The sequence below is a fragment of the Teleopsis dalmanni genome, chromosome 2 (assembly GCF_002237135.1).
Source record: "Teleopsis dalmanni isolate 2A chromosome 2, ASM223713v2, whole genome shotgun sequence".
Taxonomy (NCBI): domain Eukaryota; kingdom Metazoa; phylum Arthropoda; class Insecta; order Diptera; family Diopsidae; genus Teleopsis; species Teleopsis dalmanni.
In genome coordinates this window covers 62,587,241-62,607,471 of record NC_051847.1, presented here as the reverse complement: position 1 = coordinate 62,607,471, position 20,231 = coordinate 62,587,241, and the positions used below count along the sequence as shown (strand labels likewise).

General features: G+C 30.8%; 1 protein-coding gene across 1 annotated transcript; it reads left to right on the top strand.

The window, feature by feature from the left end:
- The first annotated feature begins 7,685 nt into the window (after window positions 1-7,685).
- LOC119679628 (THO complex subunit 4A-like) lies at window positions 7,686-8,715 on the top strand. Its single transcript, XM_038092089.1, has 4 exons — window positions 7,686-8,007; window positions 8,137-8,272; window positions 8,351-8,470; window positions 8,548-8,715. The coding sequence occupies exons 1-4, from the start codon at window positions 7,756-7,758 to the stop codon at window positions 8,631-8,633; spliced, it is 594 nt and encodes a 197-aa protein (XP_037948017.1). The 5' UTR covers window positions 7,686-7,755; the 3' UTR covers window positions 8,634-8,715.
- Window positions 8,716-20,231: the final 11,516 nt, after the last annotated feature.

Here is a 20,231-nt window from a genome sequence, read left to right as displayed (position 1 = left end):
AAATAACACACATTCGCATTGAGAACAAAAGTTGTTATTACTCAAGATGTCGTTGACAAATTGGAGTAATGAAAACGATTTTGAAAGCTTCTTTGAAGGACGCGTTTATGTCGTTTACATACTGCGTCTTAGTTAGGTTACGTTTACATTATATTTTGTTTAGGCCAAGAGAGAAATATTTGGATATTTGGATAAAAAAAGAAATGGAATTTTTCTCAAGACTTTTAATTATTAAATAAAATAGGAACAAAGCTGAATTTTTGTGACTTTATTCTGTTATTATCCTTTGTGTGAGCTATTTTTATTAAAAGCAGTCAAACAGTAAAGACATCATTGCGTTGGATCTGAAGGAAGTAAAAAGTTAGCAGGAAACGACTTTGCTGTAAATCTAAAAATTTAATAATGGAAAAACAACTGAGAAATGGTATTAATCGGTTTAAAGCTATTTTATTTTTACAATACTATCTGTAAATTTCATTATTATTGATATATTATATTATATACTGTAACGGGTGGGCAGTTATCAAAGCGGTGAACTATATTAGGACCAATATAAAGTCAATTATCAGTTCATATACATGCGTACACATAATTTGGAGTATAGGGTATAATGATATGAAGGATAATAATACCAGCATTCAGAAAGACAGAAATTGATGCTACATTAAAGATTTATGAACAAACATGTAAAAATATATTTTTTTGAAGAAAATATATTAGCCAAAAATCGGGGATCGGCATAATAACATACGAGGCTCATCTGCCAAAAATAGTCGAAAATTAAGAGTACAAAAAAAAATTTGAGAAACGGTGAAAATTGTCACTGAACGTGGTCTACGGGTTGTATAAGACGGTTAGTAAGCCGACCATTACCCAGAGGTTCCTCGTCTGATAGTAGGCATTAGATAAAAAATGTCATAAATTTTATATATTATACTAACAGAACAACTGACATACTTGGATATTTTCAGGGTATTTCAGGACTCAAGAAAGCTTAAATTTACTATTTCATCTTGTATCGTTATAGGTTTTTGTTCAAGCTTTTGACAGTAAAGTGCACTTAGACTACATGTAACCAAAGATGGAAGGTAGCAGACTATAGTTTCCATAGTCTGGTACGTTCCGCATGGATGAAATTAAAAGGAGGGGTCGTGATTTGATCAAAACTGATCGAAGATCAGCCACCGACTACATGACACCAACACTTAACTTTGAAACTGAAATTCCTACAATTTACACTACCAGAAAAACTGGGATTAAGAATCTCTAAAAGCATCATTTACACAGTTGTCTTATGAATAGAAAATGGAACGAAAGTGGGTATCTATTTGAGGAACATGCAGATACTGCAAGTACATCAGTTCCCTGACACTTGTAGTGTCTCTTAGGCTTAGATATATGCAGCCAGGCAAATATCATTATCTTTATAGACAGTTAAGCAACCATTAAGGGAATCAAATCTAAAACTGTGAAATTGAGGTTTGTAATAAAATGTCGCACCTCACTGATCAACATTGAACATCACATAGTCTCTTTCTCTGCTGCATTTTTGGTTATAAGAAAAATGAAGAGAATGACATAGCAGATGTGTTGACTAGAACATTTTCTGAAATGCACATAAATAAGGCAAACATAAGGTCTCTCTCTCTCTGTTGGATTCCTGGTCATAAGAAAAATAAAGGGACGACATAGCAGATATGTTGACTAGAACAATTTCTGAAATACATATAAATAAGGCAAACAAATCGATACAAATCCCCGTATATAAACTATTTACAAGTTTATAGATATTTACTATTGCGATGAAAAATGACATATGAACTGTGCGATTTACAGAAAGACATAGCTTTCTAAGTAGTATAGAAATATATACCTTAGCGTTAGCAAATAACTTGAAGACTTTGCGATTGCCAGAAACATAAGGTCCACAGCAAAACCTGCGGTTCATGCACTTACTGGAGTACTAATGAGGCAGTCTGTCATTTTACTAATATTTTAACGGTAACGTTTTCCTACAAGTGAAGTATAACATACAGGAGCTGTAACGATGAAGATGAAATAGAATCTATTGTGTAAAGTCGGTTTTGTTTTCTTAAGAATTTGAACTTATATATCGAACGTTATTTTTAGTATATTTATATACGTACTTCGGCAAATATACTAAAAATAAAATTAAATAAAAGTAAAAATTCTTAAAAAAACAAAACCGATTTTAAAGAATCTATTGGTAATTTTCTATATCTTTCTTTTAACTAAGAAGTGACTTTAGTGTTTTGGTGGCGGTTTTCTCATTGGCCTAAAGGAAAAACGGAAGTAACCTTGTGGCATCTACTAAGCTTTATCTACAAGATCAAATGGATGTTATCAGGAATTAAATATGATTAGTGTAATTCATCTGTCCAAGGTAAATATGACTATTATAATAAGCATCACTTTAGAGTGGGACTGGTGAAAGTTATATCAGCACACTCTCTCTTTTGCCCGAACCTAACTTTTATTTGTGATGAATGGTCCTAATAATTTCATATTATTACAGTATATAAAATTTTTCTAACTGCAACTAACAAAAAATATTTCCATCATAAAAATATTTTAGCCAACAACAAATTTTCTTAAGATTATTGAAAAATATAGGTAAATTTAATCGCACTGATGTCATTATTAAGTATAAAAAATTCAAAGGATAACAGATCTCCATATTTTTGTTGCATATAAAAGCACGTATGACACTTGTGAGCAATACTTTTATATGTTAAACTCGCAATATTTTGTTTGTTTATCTATCGAATCGAGATATTTCGATGTGTTTCAACATCACGTGCACGCATAAAATATTTAATTTTTTCAGATAAATTGACAAAAAAATAAAGTGAAGAATAAAAAACAACTTCAACAACAATAACGACAACAATAATAAAAAAAAACTGAATTTTATTCGGTAACTCTTAAAGCGAACAGTCATGGGAACCAACTTTTCACATTCCAAAAATACTTCTGTTTTACTGCATCTTTTCGCTCATCTTGTCTTTTTTTTGCCCGCGAACTTAATTTCAGTATTATTTTGAATGCTCTTATTCTTATAGTAGTGAATAATAATATTAGTGCGGAAAACTGAGCATACAGGATATAATTTTTTACACATATCCGAAAAGAAACACACATATATTTTTCCTTCTAAACCGGAAATAAAATTTAAATGGTGAACTCAACTGCAATACTTATATTAGGTAGAGATTGGAAAAGGACATACCACTCCATGTTAACTTCATGGACACCATAGCAAGAAAACTTTCTTGACTGGTAAAAATTTGTATATGAGAAATTAACTAACAACTTCGCAAATACCTTATTAACTGCATTAATGTCAATAATCTGAGGATTCACTGGTACCAGCTTCATTTTATGCTGTGCTGCTGCTGTAGCCGGTATTTGCCTTCCGATGACTTTTATCAGATGCGGCGAATACGCAAACAAAACGACGTTGCATACTTTTTATTTGTTCGTTTATAATTTTTTCTCACAAATGGTACAACTAAAAGTGCTGAGTACCCAGAAACCCTACCAACAACACATAAAAATACTTGGCACAATTCACGAATCCTACGGTTGCCTTATGGTTCAGTTTAACTTGCTTCTAGCGACCCAATGAAGTCGGCTTAATTTTAAAATGCTTTTAAGTTTGATTTCTTGGTATTTTTTTTTGTTTTGTTTTATTAACCTAAGTTTCCACCACTTTTATTTATTTTTTTCATCTCTTTTTAAGAATTCCTATATGGTCTTTCAGTTTTTTGAAGTTACTTTGGTGCGTTCTGCTGTTTTACCTGCTTATTCACAAAGAGCTTCCATCTCAACTTGTCAGCGGACATGTTGATTGTGTTGTTCACATAATGTGAGCATCCTTCCAACTGAATTCGCAATAATAACACCAAAAATTAAATATTAGGAACAGACCCATCTGCAGATAGCAGATGATTCAGAACTGATGAGAGGACGATTTGAAATGAATGTGGATTAATTGCAATGAAGAACATCATAAGAGACTATTAAAGCGTATATATTAAGTATATTATGCATGTATAACTAATTAATAATTGACATTCAATTTAATTATATGTAATATATAATAAATAGGTTTTCGAACAGTAGTAAACTACAACAACAAAAACTCATTTTATATTATTTTAATTAATTGAATTTTTGGCTGATCATCATCAATGGTCTTGGAAGTAATTCTTGTATTTAATTATTCGTAAATAATTTTTTAGAGACTGCAAGTACCAGGAATCGAACTCGTATCCTGCCAAATTTGAAGCTCAGACTCAGCGTATCTCACCCAACTGACCTAAAGCCATACTTTACCATACTTGATAGCTTAATATTAAATGAGCAAAAAAGGAAAGTACTTTCTGTCAACAAACAAATTTCATGAGCGACTTGGGACCCATGTCACTATTGGCAAATAAAAGTTCGAAATTGTGAAAGACTTGTTTATTTGGTAACCAGCGTAAATAACAAAAATGACGTCAACCTAGAGATTAAATGGAGAATCACTCTTGCTAACAGATATTACTTTGAGCTAAGTAGACAATTGAAAAATAAAGCACTCTCTCGATAAATAAAAATCATGCTCTTAAAGACTCCTATCATGCCTGTCATGATAGACCTATCGTATTATGCTTGATAGATCAAACACCGTACTTACCTAGCATGATCCAATTCGACTTTGTCGAAAATCGCGTTTGAAGCCAATTGCAGTCATTATTATGCTTGATAGACCAAACACCGTACTTACCTAGTATGACTCAATTGGACATTGTCGAAAAACGCGTTTAAAGTCAATTGCAGCCATTAAAGAAAACTCACAGAAACTATTGAAGACTATACTTAAATCAGACTATACTTAAAACGTATGACGGATTGAATCAAACTATGGAGCCTATTACAAGACCACAATATTTTTATTTAATAATTCTGGATAGTTGTTACACACTGAATGACAAGAAGAATCAAAATTAATATACCCAAAAATATGCATACCTATATAATTCTTTCAATTAACCATTCTCGGAAGCATACTAATGTATGTCAATCTGTATAGTAAAATATCGATAAGCTATTAATATGTTTTATAATTACATTCATGATTACATAAAACATGTTCTTTTATTGCATCTAAAATAAATTAAAACTTATTGCGTATGGAAGGCGTGTATAAGTACAAAAACCACGGAGGTGAATTAAATTCCAAATCGAATCAACGATCAATGGCGGCAACCGCCGAGCGACCATAGCTTACAAATGACATAAAAAAAAATTTAGGAAAAAAATGAATTAAATACCAAACATTATTTTAAAATTAGTTTCAGTTTTTTCTTCTTATGGCGGTGGCCGCATTAGAAAATTGCGCGTTTTGACCGGATAGGATGCTGCAGTACATAAACGTCTCACTGAAGATTCTTCCGATTGGTTGATCATTGATCATTAATACTTGTTTTGTTTTGCAATGCCTCTTATTTCTACCAAACATACCAAAAACTATGCCTTGACGAAGTTAGCAATGACTGCGTTTTTAATTAATCCACCGATCTTCCCCGCAAAACAGGTAAAAATTGACGAGCAATCATATTCGCTGATAATATTGCCTTCAGGCCAAATTTATTAAATGGCGAAAAGTAACGAGGAAGCGCACTCTTAAGATTTAAGAGAAGATAAGGAAACTATTAAGCCATTTTGTGTTTAACAATTTATGAAGTTTTACTGAGAAATGATATTCTGGATATTAATCGATTGATATGAAGAAAGTATTTTGATGTGAAATTTCTAAATATTCATTATTGATAAAACCAAGTCATAACGATAAGTTTTGTTAGGAATAGTTTTGTATTATTTAATATAAGAAATATTAAACTCTAATGGAAAAATAAGTGCAATTAATGAAATAATTGAATTTGATTGGTTCCTAATACGAATGCAGTTTGATAACTAAACTACATTATCGCGATGAAAAAAGTACTCTTCTTTTTTCTTCTTTATTTGGGGCAGTTTTTTTGCCAACTCGTTATACAAAAGTTCTAATAACTGTATAAGATAAATGCTAATGAAGATTTTAATAAGGTAATCAGTAAATATTATATTATGTGCATCTCAAAATATGGATACAATAGCATTATCAACCGATTTTTGCGACTTTGATAGGTTTGGACGGCTTTTACCGTTTGCTATTCACTCATCTGACTAACGTTTTCACTTCTCAGTGAAGTAGTGCATCTATGTTTTATTCAATATCACATATCGAGGTGCAAAAAAATCCATTTAATATTACTTAAACAGCTCCAAATAGCTAAATTAATCTTTGACACTTTGTTGTTTTTAGTCGGCGCTGCACCCATTTCGGCAGCAACTTTCTTGTAGACAAATGTTTATGTTAAATAAACCGCATATTCCCTATAAACCCTTATATTCCTTTAATATATTTAGAGTATCAATTATATTCTTTTTTTGATATTTTTACGGTGTAATCGCTAGACCAGAGCGTGGTGCCTCATCAGTGTCTATATGGCCACGTTTAAAGTGTCAAAGCCAATGTGCAACGGTTGCGTTCGATGGGGCCGAGTTCGGATGACACTAATCGAGTCAAACTTTGGCTTGATCGATGATATTGATAATAAATAATAAAGCAATAATAAATTAATAAACAAAATTGCTTTGAATTGAATATTGTTTTAAATATGCCCAAAGTAGTCTCATTAAAAACACTGTAACTTGTAAACTAAACTATAAATTGTAATGAAATTGTGTTTGTTTGAAGATAAGTACTTTTTAAAAAACACAATCTTTTTTTAATAGAGACCCCATCTTTATTTTAACCTTGAGGCTTTTCAGCCGATTATTAGAGATTAATCTAATTGACCTGATCGATATCATAAAACGAGTATACCCTATTTATAATGTTCCTTATTAAGTTATAATTTTCACACAATTTTTTTTGTAAAGTGGTTAAAGTCGTTGGAAATATGGTATTAATGTAAGTTGTTATATTATTATAATCCTAGTCCTTATATTAATGGTTATTAAATTATTGGTTATAAAAGTCGTTAAAATGGTTCTTATTTGTGATGATTTATTATTAAAAAATTTAATTAAAAGAATTAGGATCATGTTATACAGACAGTCATATGACGTATGATAACGGTAATTATTCGCTCTTTTGGTCATGACCAAAAGGCACGTTATGCAGAGAGTCATATTATCATTGTCAATTTCCTACTTTTACTACTGTTTTGGTAAGTTGTTTTTGTACCTTAATGTAAAAGATTTTTTTTTTTGTATGGATATGTTTACATATCCATACAAAAATACACATATTACTTATTATAATCGCAAATTTGGACATTTATTAGTTAGCAACTCTATTTTGACAGAAATCTTCGTCACCGAGACCAAATTTAAGTCGAAATTTTTCGCATTCTCAATTTTGTAATTTAAAACATTTTTAAATTTGTCCATTGTAAAAATAATGTTTAAAAATAATTGTAAATAAATTTTTGAATTATTTCTTCTAATGTAAAATATTAATTATTTTTTTAATTCGAGGTTAAATTTTATAGTAGGCCAATATTTAAATTTTTTTTCTAAAATATAGTCACATACTTTTTTTTTGAAAACAAAAATTTTTGACGAATTTATGTTTATCTTCTTGAAAATAAAAATCGTTGTCATAATATATCTTACTCTGGTTTTACCTTAATTTATAAAATGGATTTAATGGATGTGGACAAAACCTTAGACGAGTTAATCGCTGAGAGGAAGGTGCGCAGAAAGCGTAAATTTGTCGTAATGGATAAAATTGACTATTCGTACGATAAAAGTTTGGATGACATAATTGCGGATAAAAAAAAGTGTGAACAAAGACCACGTCGGGAGCGACGTCGTTACGTTAAGTATAAAAACCAACAATCCAGACGCTGGGTTCGCAAAAATCGAGTAAAGTCAACAACCATGTCAAAGGTAAATTTTTATATAAAAACATTATTCTCTATTAAAGTTCAAGTTTCAAGAAAATTATACTTCCTTTAAGAAATCTATTTAATCATCTAGTACTAATAAACATATGATATATATGGTTTTTTTTTATAGAAGCACAATTATACATTGATAATGGTTTACAATCTTGACAAATACGTAACCAATGATGACCTTATGGTTCTTTTTGAAGATTTCGGAACTGTAATGAATTTGTGCATTCATTACAATGTGGATTCTGAATCTTTAGGTTATCATACATAATAAGATAATACAGTGCATATAAGTATATATATATTCAGAAATAATAAATAAATATATATTTTAGGTATAGCGCATGTTATGTTTAAGTATAGAGAGGATGCTCTAACAGCTATTACTGTTTGCAATGGTGTTAAATTAGATGGCAAGGAAATGTTAATTGAACTCTCTAATATATGGAATATACGTAAGTTATATATGAACATTAATAAGAAGTGACTATTACATATATATAATATATGATATGGTATTCTTTATTAACAGGTATTCCTTATTTAGATGATAATAGTCAAGTTAACCCATATAACGAAAAAGGTTTTAATCGTTCAGGACCATTTCGTAGACGTTGACTTAATGACTATTTTGACAAAACAACTAACTACTCTTCTGTAATGCAAATAATATATATTATTTGCACATATAAATAAAACAATGGGATATAAAATAAGTTATTGAATATTTAATTAATCATATATCAAATAATAATGTTAGCGTCTAAATTTATTAGATAAAAGGATACAAAGACATATGTTAAAATTTTTCGGCAGTCTTGATGTATATTGAATGAATATAATTTTAACAAATATCCTTTGAACTCATATCCAATGAAGAAAATTATTAACATAAGTCAAACTTTACATGTTCAGAAGTTACTTTTTTACTCTTCTATTTATTTTGGGTTGTAGAAAAAGTCATTGTGCAAGTAGAGAACACTGGTGCTTACATCTCTAAGCATCTTCTATATAATATAATATCAGCAATTCAATAAACTTCTTTTTTATCCACCGTATTTATCATACTCGGCCACAATCTACCCACAATTTCAAAACCATATCTCTCTCCCAAGGAGAGAGATTTAACACCACAAACGAAACTTAATTCAAAACAAAAATTGAGAGTAGGCATAGGTAGTTCTCCAAGGGAAAACATTGGAGTGTTTGTATTGCTATTAAAAGAACATATAGTTAATGATTCAATCCATACACTAATGAATGAACTCTATTTTTACAAAAATGTATAGTTTTCCGGTACTTATCCTTGTAGCTTACTGAATGAAAAGTTAATTTATATAATTTTAAGCAAATTAAGCTTATATTAAATAAGCATTAGGAGCATTCGAAAGAAAATTTTTTTGGAAGAACTATGGTCCCTCACGTGTTGGCAATGATTATCGAATTAGATGGAACGATACGCTGTTTTAGCTATATCGCGACGTTGACATAGTTAAGAACATAAAAAATTCAGCGGCTTCGCTAGCTTGGTCATGTCGTGCAAATAAAAGAAAATGCTCTGGTTTGAAAGGTATTTAATTCGGTACCCGCAGATGGAAAACCCGCGGTAAAAGACATCCGCATCTTTGATGAAAGGACTAGGTGATCAACAATTTGGGAGCGCTCGGTATTACTAACTGGCGACAGCAAGGAACTGATCGGGCTGGCTGGCGAAGACAACTTGACCCGGGCAAGGACGACTCACGTCTGTAATGGTGAAATAAGTAAGTAAGTAGGTAGCTTAATTAAACGGCTAAACTAATTTTATTTAATATCATTCGTTTAATAATTATTCAGTTTTTAAAATGAATAATTTTTTTGAACCTCAATGAGTAGAGTAGCATTTAAAATCGTAAGGCAATTCACGACGAATCAGTGTGATATATTGACCAGTTTTTGTTGAACAATTTTTTCATAAATTTATTAATAAAACGAGAAGGTTTTAACACTACGAGAAAATAAACCAATCAATATTATAAGACAATAAATTTTTCGTTACACCAAAAAATGTCAACAATCGAAAAATGAGATATCCGGACTATTTGAAGGAAGTCGTTTCTTATATGAGTAAATCTAATATTGGCCGATAAATTTAACCCTTCCCCAACTAAGAAACAACATTTTAATTAGCGATGACATGTCATTTTAGTTATAAAAGTGTAATTAAATATGTTAACTTCGCAGCTGGAAATGTTCAAGCTCCAACTATCGCTCAAGGAAAGCGTTATCCTTTGAATTCCAGTACGAAGGCTATTACTAATATCACTCATAAATCATACATGTTTATACCAGAAGTGCATATTAGATGCAAATTGATAAGATTAAACGTTGTAGGTAAGCCATAATACATTTGGTAAATGTATGAACATTGCTTTTAGTTAGCCCACACTAAATAACATGGAATATATAAAGATATCTCTCTTTAGGCAACTTCATTGCTTTGGAACACTATTAATTAAATTCTGCACCCTGTGTAGCAAACGAAAGACACGTCAACACTTCAACTCTTTTTCATATCCCTTTCGTAATAAAAATTCCAGGCGCTGTTTATCTTGATCATTTTCTTTTGCACCCGTGCAGGACACACAACAGGCCACGGACAAAATATATGTACAAGGTCCTTTGCAGTGAAAATGTCTGCCTAATGAAAAGGATATCAAATAAAATGAAAAATAAAAATTAACTTGGTGGACCCAATGGAATGTTTATTACGAAGGCATAAAATTAAAAAAGAATACACTTCACTGGACAGACAGTTGTCAACTGTAGTGCTGATGCAAAGGATTCCATGGGTGTAATGAGGTAATCTACAATAATTTTGTTAAAATTATGTATATGTTTATTAAAAATTAAATAAAAAAAATTTTTAATGTACACTGAGACGGTTTTATTCTGGGTGGTTTTTAAGGAAAGATTTTCAATAAAAGTATTTTAAAGTATGAAAAAAATTAAAGGCTCTATGATAGTCGTTGTACTCCGGATACGAACAAGTAGTCGAAACAGTAGACACCTTCTCTTCACATTTCTTTTTACAGTACACTGAGACCTTTTCATTTCAAGGTTTTTAAAGAAAGATTTTCAAAAAACCGTAGTACCGTAGTACTTCGCTTGCGATACTTCGAAAACGATAGAGCAGTTGAAACAGTGGACTAGTTTAAAGCTAGTTTAATCAGTTGGAAAGGTTCCGGATTGTATTTTTGAAATTCGCATAATATAAAAATTACCTACAATAACAAAATTATTACGAACGGCTGCTACGTCCACCGATTTCCCCAGATATGACTTTATCTAATTTTTAATTTCAATCAAACTCAATTTCAATCAAGTTTTAAGACCAAGCCAAGGGTAGGTTAGGTTAGGTTGGAGTAGCGGTATTGTGACACCACACGTTAGCGTTGATAACACGCAGACTAGAGGTCAGCGTACGAACAACGCATAAAGACAGAACTCCCCCATTCAATTGCAAGTAAATCAACCTGACAAGTCTAAGAAATTTGGTCAAGTCGCTAATTTTGTAGGATAACAGTTCTGTAAGGTCGGTAAGAAAAAGAATCCCGAAGATTTTAAATTTTTTTTAGCCAATGATGGACACTGACACATGCAGTGACGTACAGTTTCCTAAGCCAAGGGTAGCTGGACATAACTTTTGAAGGCTTAACTATTCTGACAAAAAATATTCCATAATTTGACGAAGTCCTATAATAGATGAACTGTCAAATGTGCTGACCACAAAAACTTTTGTTTTAGAAAGCTCAAGGTATTGTTCACATATTGTATTGAAAGAGACAATTAAACTGCAATCTCGCAAATGGTTGTAATTCAAATCCAGTATTTTAGGACTGAACACAACAATGAATGAAAAACCTTTATAACTTTATGAATTAAAGACACTTGTTACTTATATGCATAAAGTGGTTAATAAAAAAGTTCAAGCGCTAAAATTTTTCCACATAACTACGACGTATATACCTGTGCAATGTCCTAAAAATATAACAGTTTTATCTTGACTAAATTGGGACGTTTTTCTTTCAAATTGTCGATTAAGTTGCTTATACATATGATAAATCTGTATACTTTTTTTTTGTGCTCACAATTCCAGCTTCTGGATGTTTGTCACTGTCACGACCTCATAGCCATATCATGGTTAAAAAGCCATGCCCTCAGTATATTGTTCAATGAAAATACCTGTATAGCAGTGGTGTCTAGCCACTGGAAATTAGCACCGTAGTTATACTAAGCCCTAGCACTTTTTAAAAATAATGGTTTATCATTAGGCAATGGGTCAATAACTATATAAGTGGTTATGGAACTGTTATAACAGTGACAGATAATTGAAGGTTTGAACACTAAAATATACAAACTCAGACTTACATTGATTAAGTCAAGTTATTGTATGTGGATAGGATAAATCATTAATTTTAGTAAGCACACAGAATGATGTTACTATCTTTAGCTCACAAATAGGTAGGATAGAAAACATGGTAATCGCTGAGATGTTAGCTCGAGGATCAGCAGGTTAGTGAAAGACTAACTGTTGAGTATCATGGGTATCTCCCATCATTATAAAAATTTTTCCTCAACAGAAAAATACATCTAACTTTCAGTTATAGATATAAATCTAAGCATAGACGATGAGTATCTATTTTAATAACAGTTAGGAATAAAAAGTGATCAAAATAGATATGATATGACTTACTATTCACACTCATATCGAAATTAGTGTGGTTTTAGCTTAAGTATATTTAACTTTCTTGTGCTCAAAATATATTTAAAAAATTTTTAATTTTATTTTATTGTCTGAAATAATTGAAGGATATTAAATATTAGAGGAAATAAATTAAAGTGATACTCGAAAAAAAAAATTTGAATAATAAAAAGAAAATTAAATGTTTTTTTTTTGCAAACAATCGTCAGTGAATGCTTTGTTTGGTATTAAATTATTTTGAACCAGAAGCGTGCCAAAATTTAAGCAACATGTAGCCTCATCATTGTAATAATCTAAGCAATTCATCCCTCTGCCAATGCCAAATATCTCAACGAAAGGCGAATGCTTAGCAAGTTTCAGTGAATTATAGTTCGTACATGTGTACGCAGCGCATACCGAAGACCATTCATTCATTCAGCATGCAGTCATCTCCCTTTTATCATTGAAACGGATTCAACATGATATGGCAATCATCAAAATCTTTTATTAAATTTTCTCAAATACCATTTCACCATCCTCATCCCATCCTCACTACTCTGCAGTAATTTTTTCCTTTTATTTGTTTTTTAATATTGTTCTTGCTCGCACAAATTGTTCAGGACACCATTAATCCTTATTTCACGGTTTTGTTGTCAAATTGCTCTTCGCTATTATGTGTATGTCTATGCAAGGACAAGTGGAATTTGCTCATGGATTTCAAAGATTAGCAGATATTAACGCTGCAAACAGATAAATAAAAGGGTGCCAATGACTTCTGATATTAGAAATGATGCGATCATAAATATTAAATTGTGCTTAACCATTTTATTTGAATACACTGAGAAAAATTTATAATTCATTAATTTATTCGTTAAGTTTAATTCCTTTAATCAACAATGCTATGGTGTTTTATAAAATAAATAATGGATTTAATTTTTGATGAAAATGCTTTGAAAATAGTATTTAAAAAATTTGGAAATATTATTGGAAATGTATACCATATCGATACCCGATGTTTGTTAAATTTGTTTTTATTAAAAAGTATCTAGGAAACATATATTAATATAGATTTCCTAAATTTCCGTTGGAGTAATCTGCAAGAAGACTTGTCAACGGCTTTCAGATAATTTTAGAAATTTTTTTATAAATAATTTGAGTTGTTAAAATTATTTGTAAAATGTTCAATCCATTACCTTTAAAACATACCGATCTTCACGTCCATATCATTTACATAGCTTGAGATGTAGCAATTAAAAAATTAGTCGATAAATAATTTAGTCGATAAAATAAATGTTTAAAACCCTACAGTTGGTACCCCCTTAAAAAAAATTACACTGTTTTTTAAAATATTTGCTTAAAGTATTTGATCACATAGTGATCATCTTGTCCTTACCATTTACATAGCTTGAGATGTGGCAATTTAAATACTTTTTAAATAATTATTTTTAATCAACAATGAATATCATTTACAGAGCCTAAGATAAAAATTGTCAAAACATCAATCCCGTACATCTTAGATACTGGCTACTGACATCTTAGATACAGTGATACTGGCACTGGAAATATCAACTCAGTTTAAGCAGTTATTTTAAATCTACACTTCATAAGAGAATTTCCCTATTTTACTGTATTAACATTCCAGTTTCATTCCACTAACTTTGTTAGTTAACGATTAAGTTACTGACATTCAAATAGACCGATTTGACTGATTGATTTGTCTCACCTTGCTGATCAATAATATGCATAAATAGCTTCAAGTTTGACAGGGCACGAGTTCAATACCTGGTACTTACAGTCTCAAAAAATTATTTACGAATAATCAAATACTAGAAATAATTACAAGACCATTGATGATAGGTATTTGGCAATACTCGAATGGTCACCCAAAAATGCAATTAATTCAAACAATTGTTATAGTTCATTACTTTTCAAAACCTCTCTAATAAATAGCTTATATAATCTGTACTCAGCGTAACCAACAACTTGACTAGTTTAGTATACACCTTTCTCACAATACTGGGTCTTCTTCATTCCATTGCATTCCCAGAGAAACATTGGGCCGTGATTTGTTGTGGTTATAGTTGGACCTAACTAAGAGATTCTATTTAAATGTGAGATTCCGTTGTGTGTGCGGCCGATGCAGGGGCATACGGTTACCACTTGGAGACTGTAATTCTATCGGGTTTAGAATCATATTTTATTTTCAGAAAATAGTTAAAGAAGGGAACAAAGTCATAACGATAGGACTTTAGTGACCTGTCACGTAGGCCGCTCCTAACCTGAAGAACAGATGCCTTTTGCAGCCACTCATTATGAGTACCGACGCTACGTTGTGGACTACGCTTCACTTAATTACTCCTCATTCGACCTTACCGGTAAGGGAGGCCCTACCAGTAGCATGATACCGCCGGCATCGCTCGAAAATTATACGTAACTACTGGGCCTCCTCACCACGTTAAGGTGGCTGTCCCCTAAGGAGAACAATATTGTGTAGGCTGTAAAAATTATGTTAATGTAAAAAAAAATAACACATCAGTTCTTCTTTAATGCTTAATCCTAGTACCAATATCTGTTTTGCATGAAAAATTTGATACAAAACTCCTTACAAAAAATGTTCCACAAAAATTGGACATAATAGAGTTTGTGATCAATTTTTCGTGTGAAGTGGATGTTAATACTAGAATTTATTTAAAAATTGTTCCCATTATTCCAGATTTTCCAATGTATTCAGTGAATTATCCATTTAACAAATTTTTTTTAGGATTTAAAAAATCGCAGACACAAAAATTACTTAGAAGTTAGAGCGAAACTTGCTTGGATGAGATTGTTTTCCATTTTTCTTTTAAGTGTAAGCGATATATCATGAAAACCAATAAAAAAAGGTCCGTCAACACAAGCAATCACAAAACATTTGAAAGTTTACGCGTTTCTCGTCTTGCCCATTTCTCGTATTAATTGTTGTGATGTGATGAAATTAAGGACTTCTCTGAAGTCCTTATTCGAATAAGCTGAACTAGAAGTTCAAAAACGGAATGACAACAAAATAATTTTTTATTTTTTCTAGCTTTCGTCCAATATCCTTGAGTTCGAACACACAAACAAACATAGGATGGATAATGTGATGTGTGCAGAAGTACATGCGGAAGTAGGGTTGTCAAACGTTCTCAGTATCCTTTGATTTCGCACGCTTGTATGGCGTTTCGCATATCCTTTTCGTTAGCTTAGACTGAGGGTGCGAAATGAAATGTAAAATTAAATGATAAAAGATGTTATAATGCGAAAAACGTATGTGTGGACGTCAGTCGAGACCCTGAAAAGGTCGAGCACCTGTTTTATTAAAAAGCAAATAAATACTAAACGATAAATGTTATGGGGTAGACTGTCAAGTGGGTTATGGTAGTGTGTGATGCTACCGCCATATCCTAATAATTGTGTATATTTGGCTTTTTAATAAAACACTATTACCATGGTTTTGGTTGAATCTAATATAAGAGGGGGAAGGAAGTTGGTAAGCAATGAAATTTTAATTAAATTTCAAAACACTTGACATATTTTCATATGAAAATTTATTAAAATAAATAAAACACGTGTTTTTCTCACAAAACGTATTGTCTGTGTTTGAATTAAAATAAGTTGTTAAAAGATTTAAAACCAAGTTTGAGTCAAGTATGATAATAGATCATTTCAACTTATATAGTTTTTGACTGAAACTATATATATGGCTTAATTAATGTAAATAGGTGTGGTACCTATGTAATTAATACATAATTCTTTCTTATGGTCTTGAAAAATTGTGCTGTATGGTCAACCAAATTTCAATAAATTAAATAAATTTTTGTGCCTCTCATTTCTTTGCTATTCGAATACGTCTAACTTCGTGACATTTTGTAATAAACACACGTCACTCTCGGCAAGAAAAAATTAACATCAAATTATATTATGAGTATTAACCGTAAACCAAAATTGACCAAATTTTACCAAGAATCTCAAAAATGAAAAATACCTCAACATGTTTTAAGGAGCAAATGTATCACGCAAGATATAAGAACCCAAAACAATTTCGTCCGACAAAGTACCTTAAGACCACAAAATCTATTTATTTCAAACGAATTAACGAAAAAATCATTGCGAACGATTTTTGTTCTTAAAAAAATCAATTAAAACATATCTAGGCATCACGGTGGATAAACGATTCACTTGGTTTAAACATGTTCAACTGAAAAGAATTAGCTGTGCCAAAATTCTTCAACACCTCCAACCGCTATTTAATCATGAAAATCTCAGTGCTAAGAACAGGAAGCTGTAATATAACTAAACATTTCGACCGTGTAGCGTACAGCAAGGCCTTGAATACTACTATGCGCTAGTTAGAAATTGCACAAACCCAGACTCTGAGAAGACTTTTCAAGGTACCATGGTATATTAGAACGAAAAACATCCTCAAAGACATCAAGATTGATCCGATCAAAAAAATACATAAAGGATAGCGCCCTGAAATTATTCACGAAAACTGACAGGTTTATCAACACCGCGTTATCGAATCTCAGAATGCTTATTGGCTTCTCGGGGAAGTATGCAGATCTGAGGTTAGTTAATGTTAAGTTTGATGAAGTAGTAAACAATAACCCAGTCAAGGCGTAGAAAGTGGTTATGAAGAAACCTCGCAGTTAATAGAGAGTAAAAGTGTTCAAGTGCACTGACTCAACCAGCCTCAACATAATAAAACATATTTAAGTAAAAAAGTGTTTAAATGCTTTTAAGATCATATCGAATCAAACTGATGAACTCTTCATACCAAAAAAACAATTAATTACTATAAAAAATAAAGTTCTTGATAATTAAAGTTCATGATAGTACTAAGTATAATAGGCGTTTTCGGTGGCTCGCAAGTATGAAAAAAAACAGCAAGTTGCTAGACTATACTGACTAAAATGTACGCAAAACAAAAACACCGATTCTCTATCTAGGCCAGTAGTTTTATATTGGCCAAACACATCGGACAGTAAAGGATAGTGTTACCAACGCAATAAGTGAATTATTGTGAACCTTCATTGGAGATTCTAACGAATATTGCAATCATATTTCAAAAATCGTATGAAAATTCAAACAGAATTCAAAAATTTCATGTATTTGAAAATTGGGGGAAAAAAAAATCTCAGGGTTTTATTTTGAAATTTCCAACATTTTTACCATTCCTTTTAATTTTGTTTTCATTTTAATTTTCAATTTTATGTTAATTATTTATTTTAAACAAAATGTAATTTGGTTGTATTATGTGCACAAATGCAAGATTTGCTATTTGCCAGAACATAACACTTGACAGATTGCAACAGTGACGCCAATGTCTCGCTTAGCGAATATAGGCGAGTTACTTTATTTTTTTTCACCTATTATTAGCTATCCTAACAGCTGTCATGTAATTATTTTGCACAGCTGTTTGTGAACAGTCTAGTGGTTTAACTTGTATATTATATCCCCATCGACCTACTTAATAATATGTGATACAAAAGTCTTTAATTTATAGTTTTTTATTTAAAAGACGTCCAGGTCTGTCCTGTAGTCCCGCCTTTTAATCGCGGTTACAACAAGCCCCTGCACAAAGTATCAGATATAATTTGACTTTGGACTTTAAACTTTAACAGATATGAAAAGTTCACAAGATATGAAAATCTAGATTTCACTATTTGTCTATGCTTTTTACATCAATATTAAAAGTTGAAATACTAAAAAATGTTCAAACTATCTAAATATATATGAAATTCTGTAACTTGATAAATAGTTTTAAACTTAAATAAATTACAGTTAGACTACAAAACAAGCAACAGATAAAAATATGAAGTAACCAAAAAGGTAAAACATTTTTTAACAAATAAATACCTGACAAATATGATGCGTTGCCAATTACTTTCTGTATGACGCGAGTTTTAAAATAGCAATAGAGTAGCTAAAATATACTCGCAATTTATGAAAAAAATATGTGAAGTAACAACAATGCTCTTCAAATATTCAGAGTTAGATTTTACTCGCAAAAAGTTTTACATCTTCAGTTTTAGTGTAGCCAAATTCAAAAATCAGTCTATTGTGAATGCTCACTAGAAATATGTAGCAAAATTCCAGTCATCCGTTAAAACTATATGAGCAATTCATTTATTCGTAAATAAATACATAAATGAACAAATTAATTTAAATATAGGTCTTTTCATTTGTGTAAAATTTTTCACAATTGCTTATTTCAAAAATACCATATGAAATCACAACACTGCTGCCTTATTTAGTCTAACCTTTTATGAAATCACTTTACTAATAAGCAACTCAAATCACACGGTTGCCAAGACTAAAAATTCGTCTTTTGTGAACGATTTTGATAACAAAATTTCCATTTTGTCCAGAGTTGCCGACACAGTAGTGCTTATTTAATTTGTTCTTTTGCCTTATATACGATAAAAATGTATTTCAACCAAACTTAGTGCTGCTTTTTTACAACTCAAAGAAAAATTATGGCTAATATAGGCCGTGCGCGAGTTCGAGTAAATTGATGATAAATTGGGGGAAATAGTATATTATGTCGGTATGGCAGTAAATGTTGGTATTTACCAGAATTTCGAGTAGGTACTACCATTGTGAAAATTTTATAGGATATTTAAAAAACACATAAATACATTTGAAAACTTTTAATAGTAAATTTATTACATTTTAAATATTTTCTTTTTTTATATTATGAATATTTTATGTTGATTAATAATTGTATCACATTTATTTAATAATGAATACAAATATTTGGCACAAAATTATTAGTTACTTGATTTAAAAAACTAATTGTAAAACTTTGTGCTATTGATCTCGTAACGTTATTTGTTTTGTACAAAAATAATATCAAAGTGCTATATTCTAAACAAGGAAATATAATGAAGGATGTAAGTATTTAATTTATTCATTACAGATTTAACAACACGTTTCTATTTATTTTTAAAATTTCTAAAAATTTCTTTGGCCGTTTCAAAAAGCTTACAAAACAATATATATGAATGTTAGTTGATGTTAGTTGTCAAAATTACGATCAATTTATTTGAACTCGCAAATCCTTAGGAAATTTCAATTTACTTTATCCATATTTATTCAAACTCGCACATGGCCCTAATTTATTTTTGAATCAATATCTTTTTGTTGTATTTATATAAATGTATCATTCACAATAATATATAAAACACAGCTGACAAATAGCAACCATCTGGTCACTTTAACAGAATGAATAAAATTTAAACAGAACTTACGAGTCTCGTTATAATATTTTATTGTACGAAAAACGTTGCTCTCGTTTCATAGCGATTTCATTTGCCTTGTTGGGAAAGTGAGTTTCATTTTTTCGTGCACATATAAATAATAAATTAAGAATAGTAAGTATTGAAAAAAATTTCTTTAGTTATTTGAATAGGAAAAAAAATTTTCATTATGCTGTCATGAATATATTCAGGTCAATTACTAATTTTTTGTGT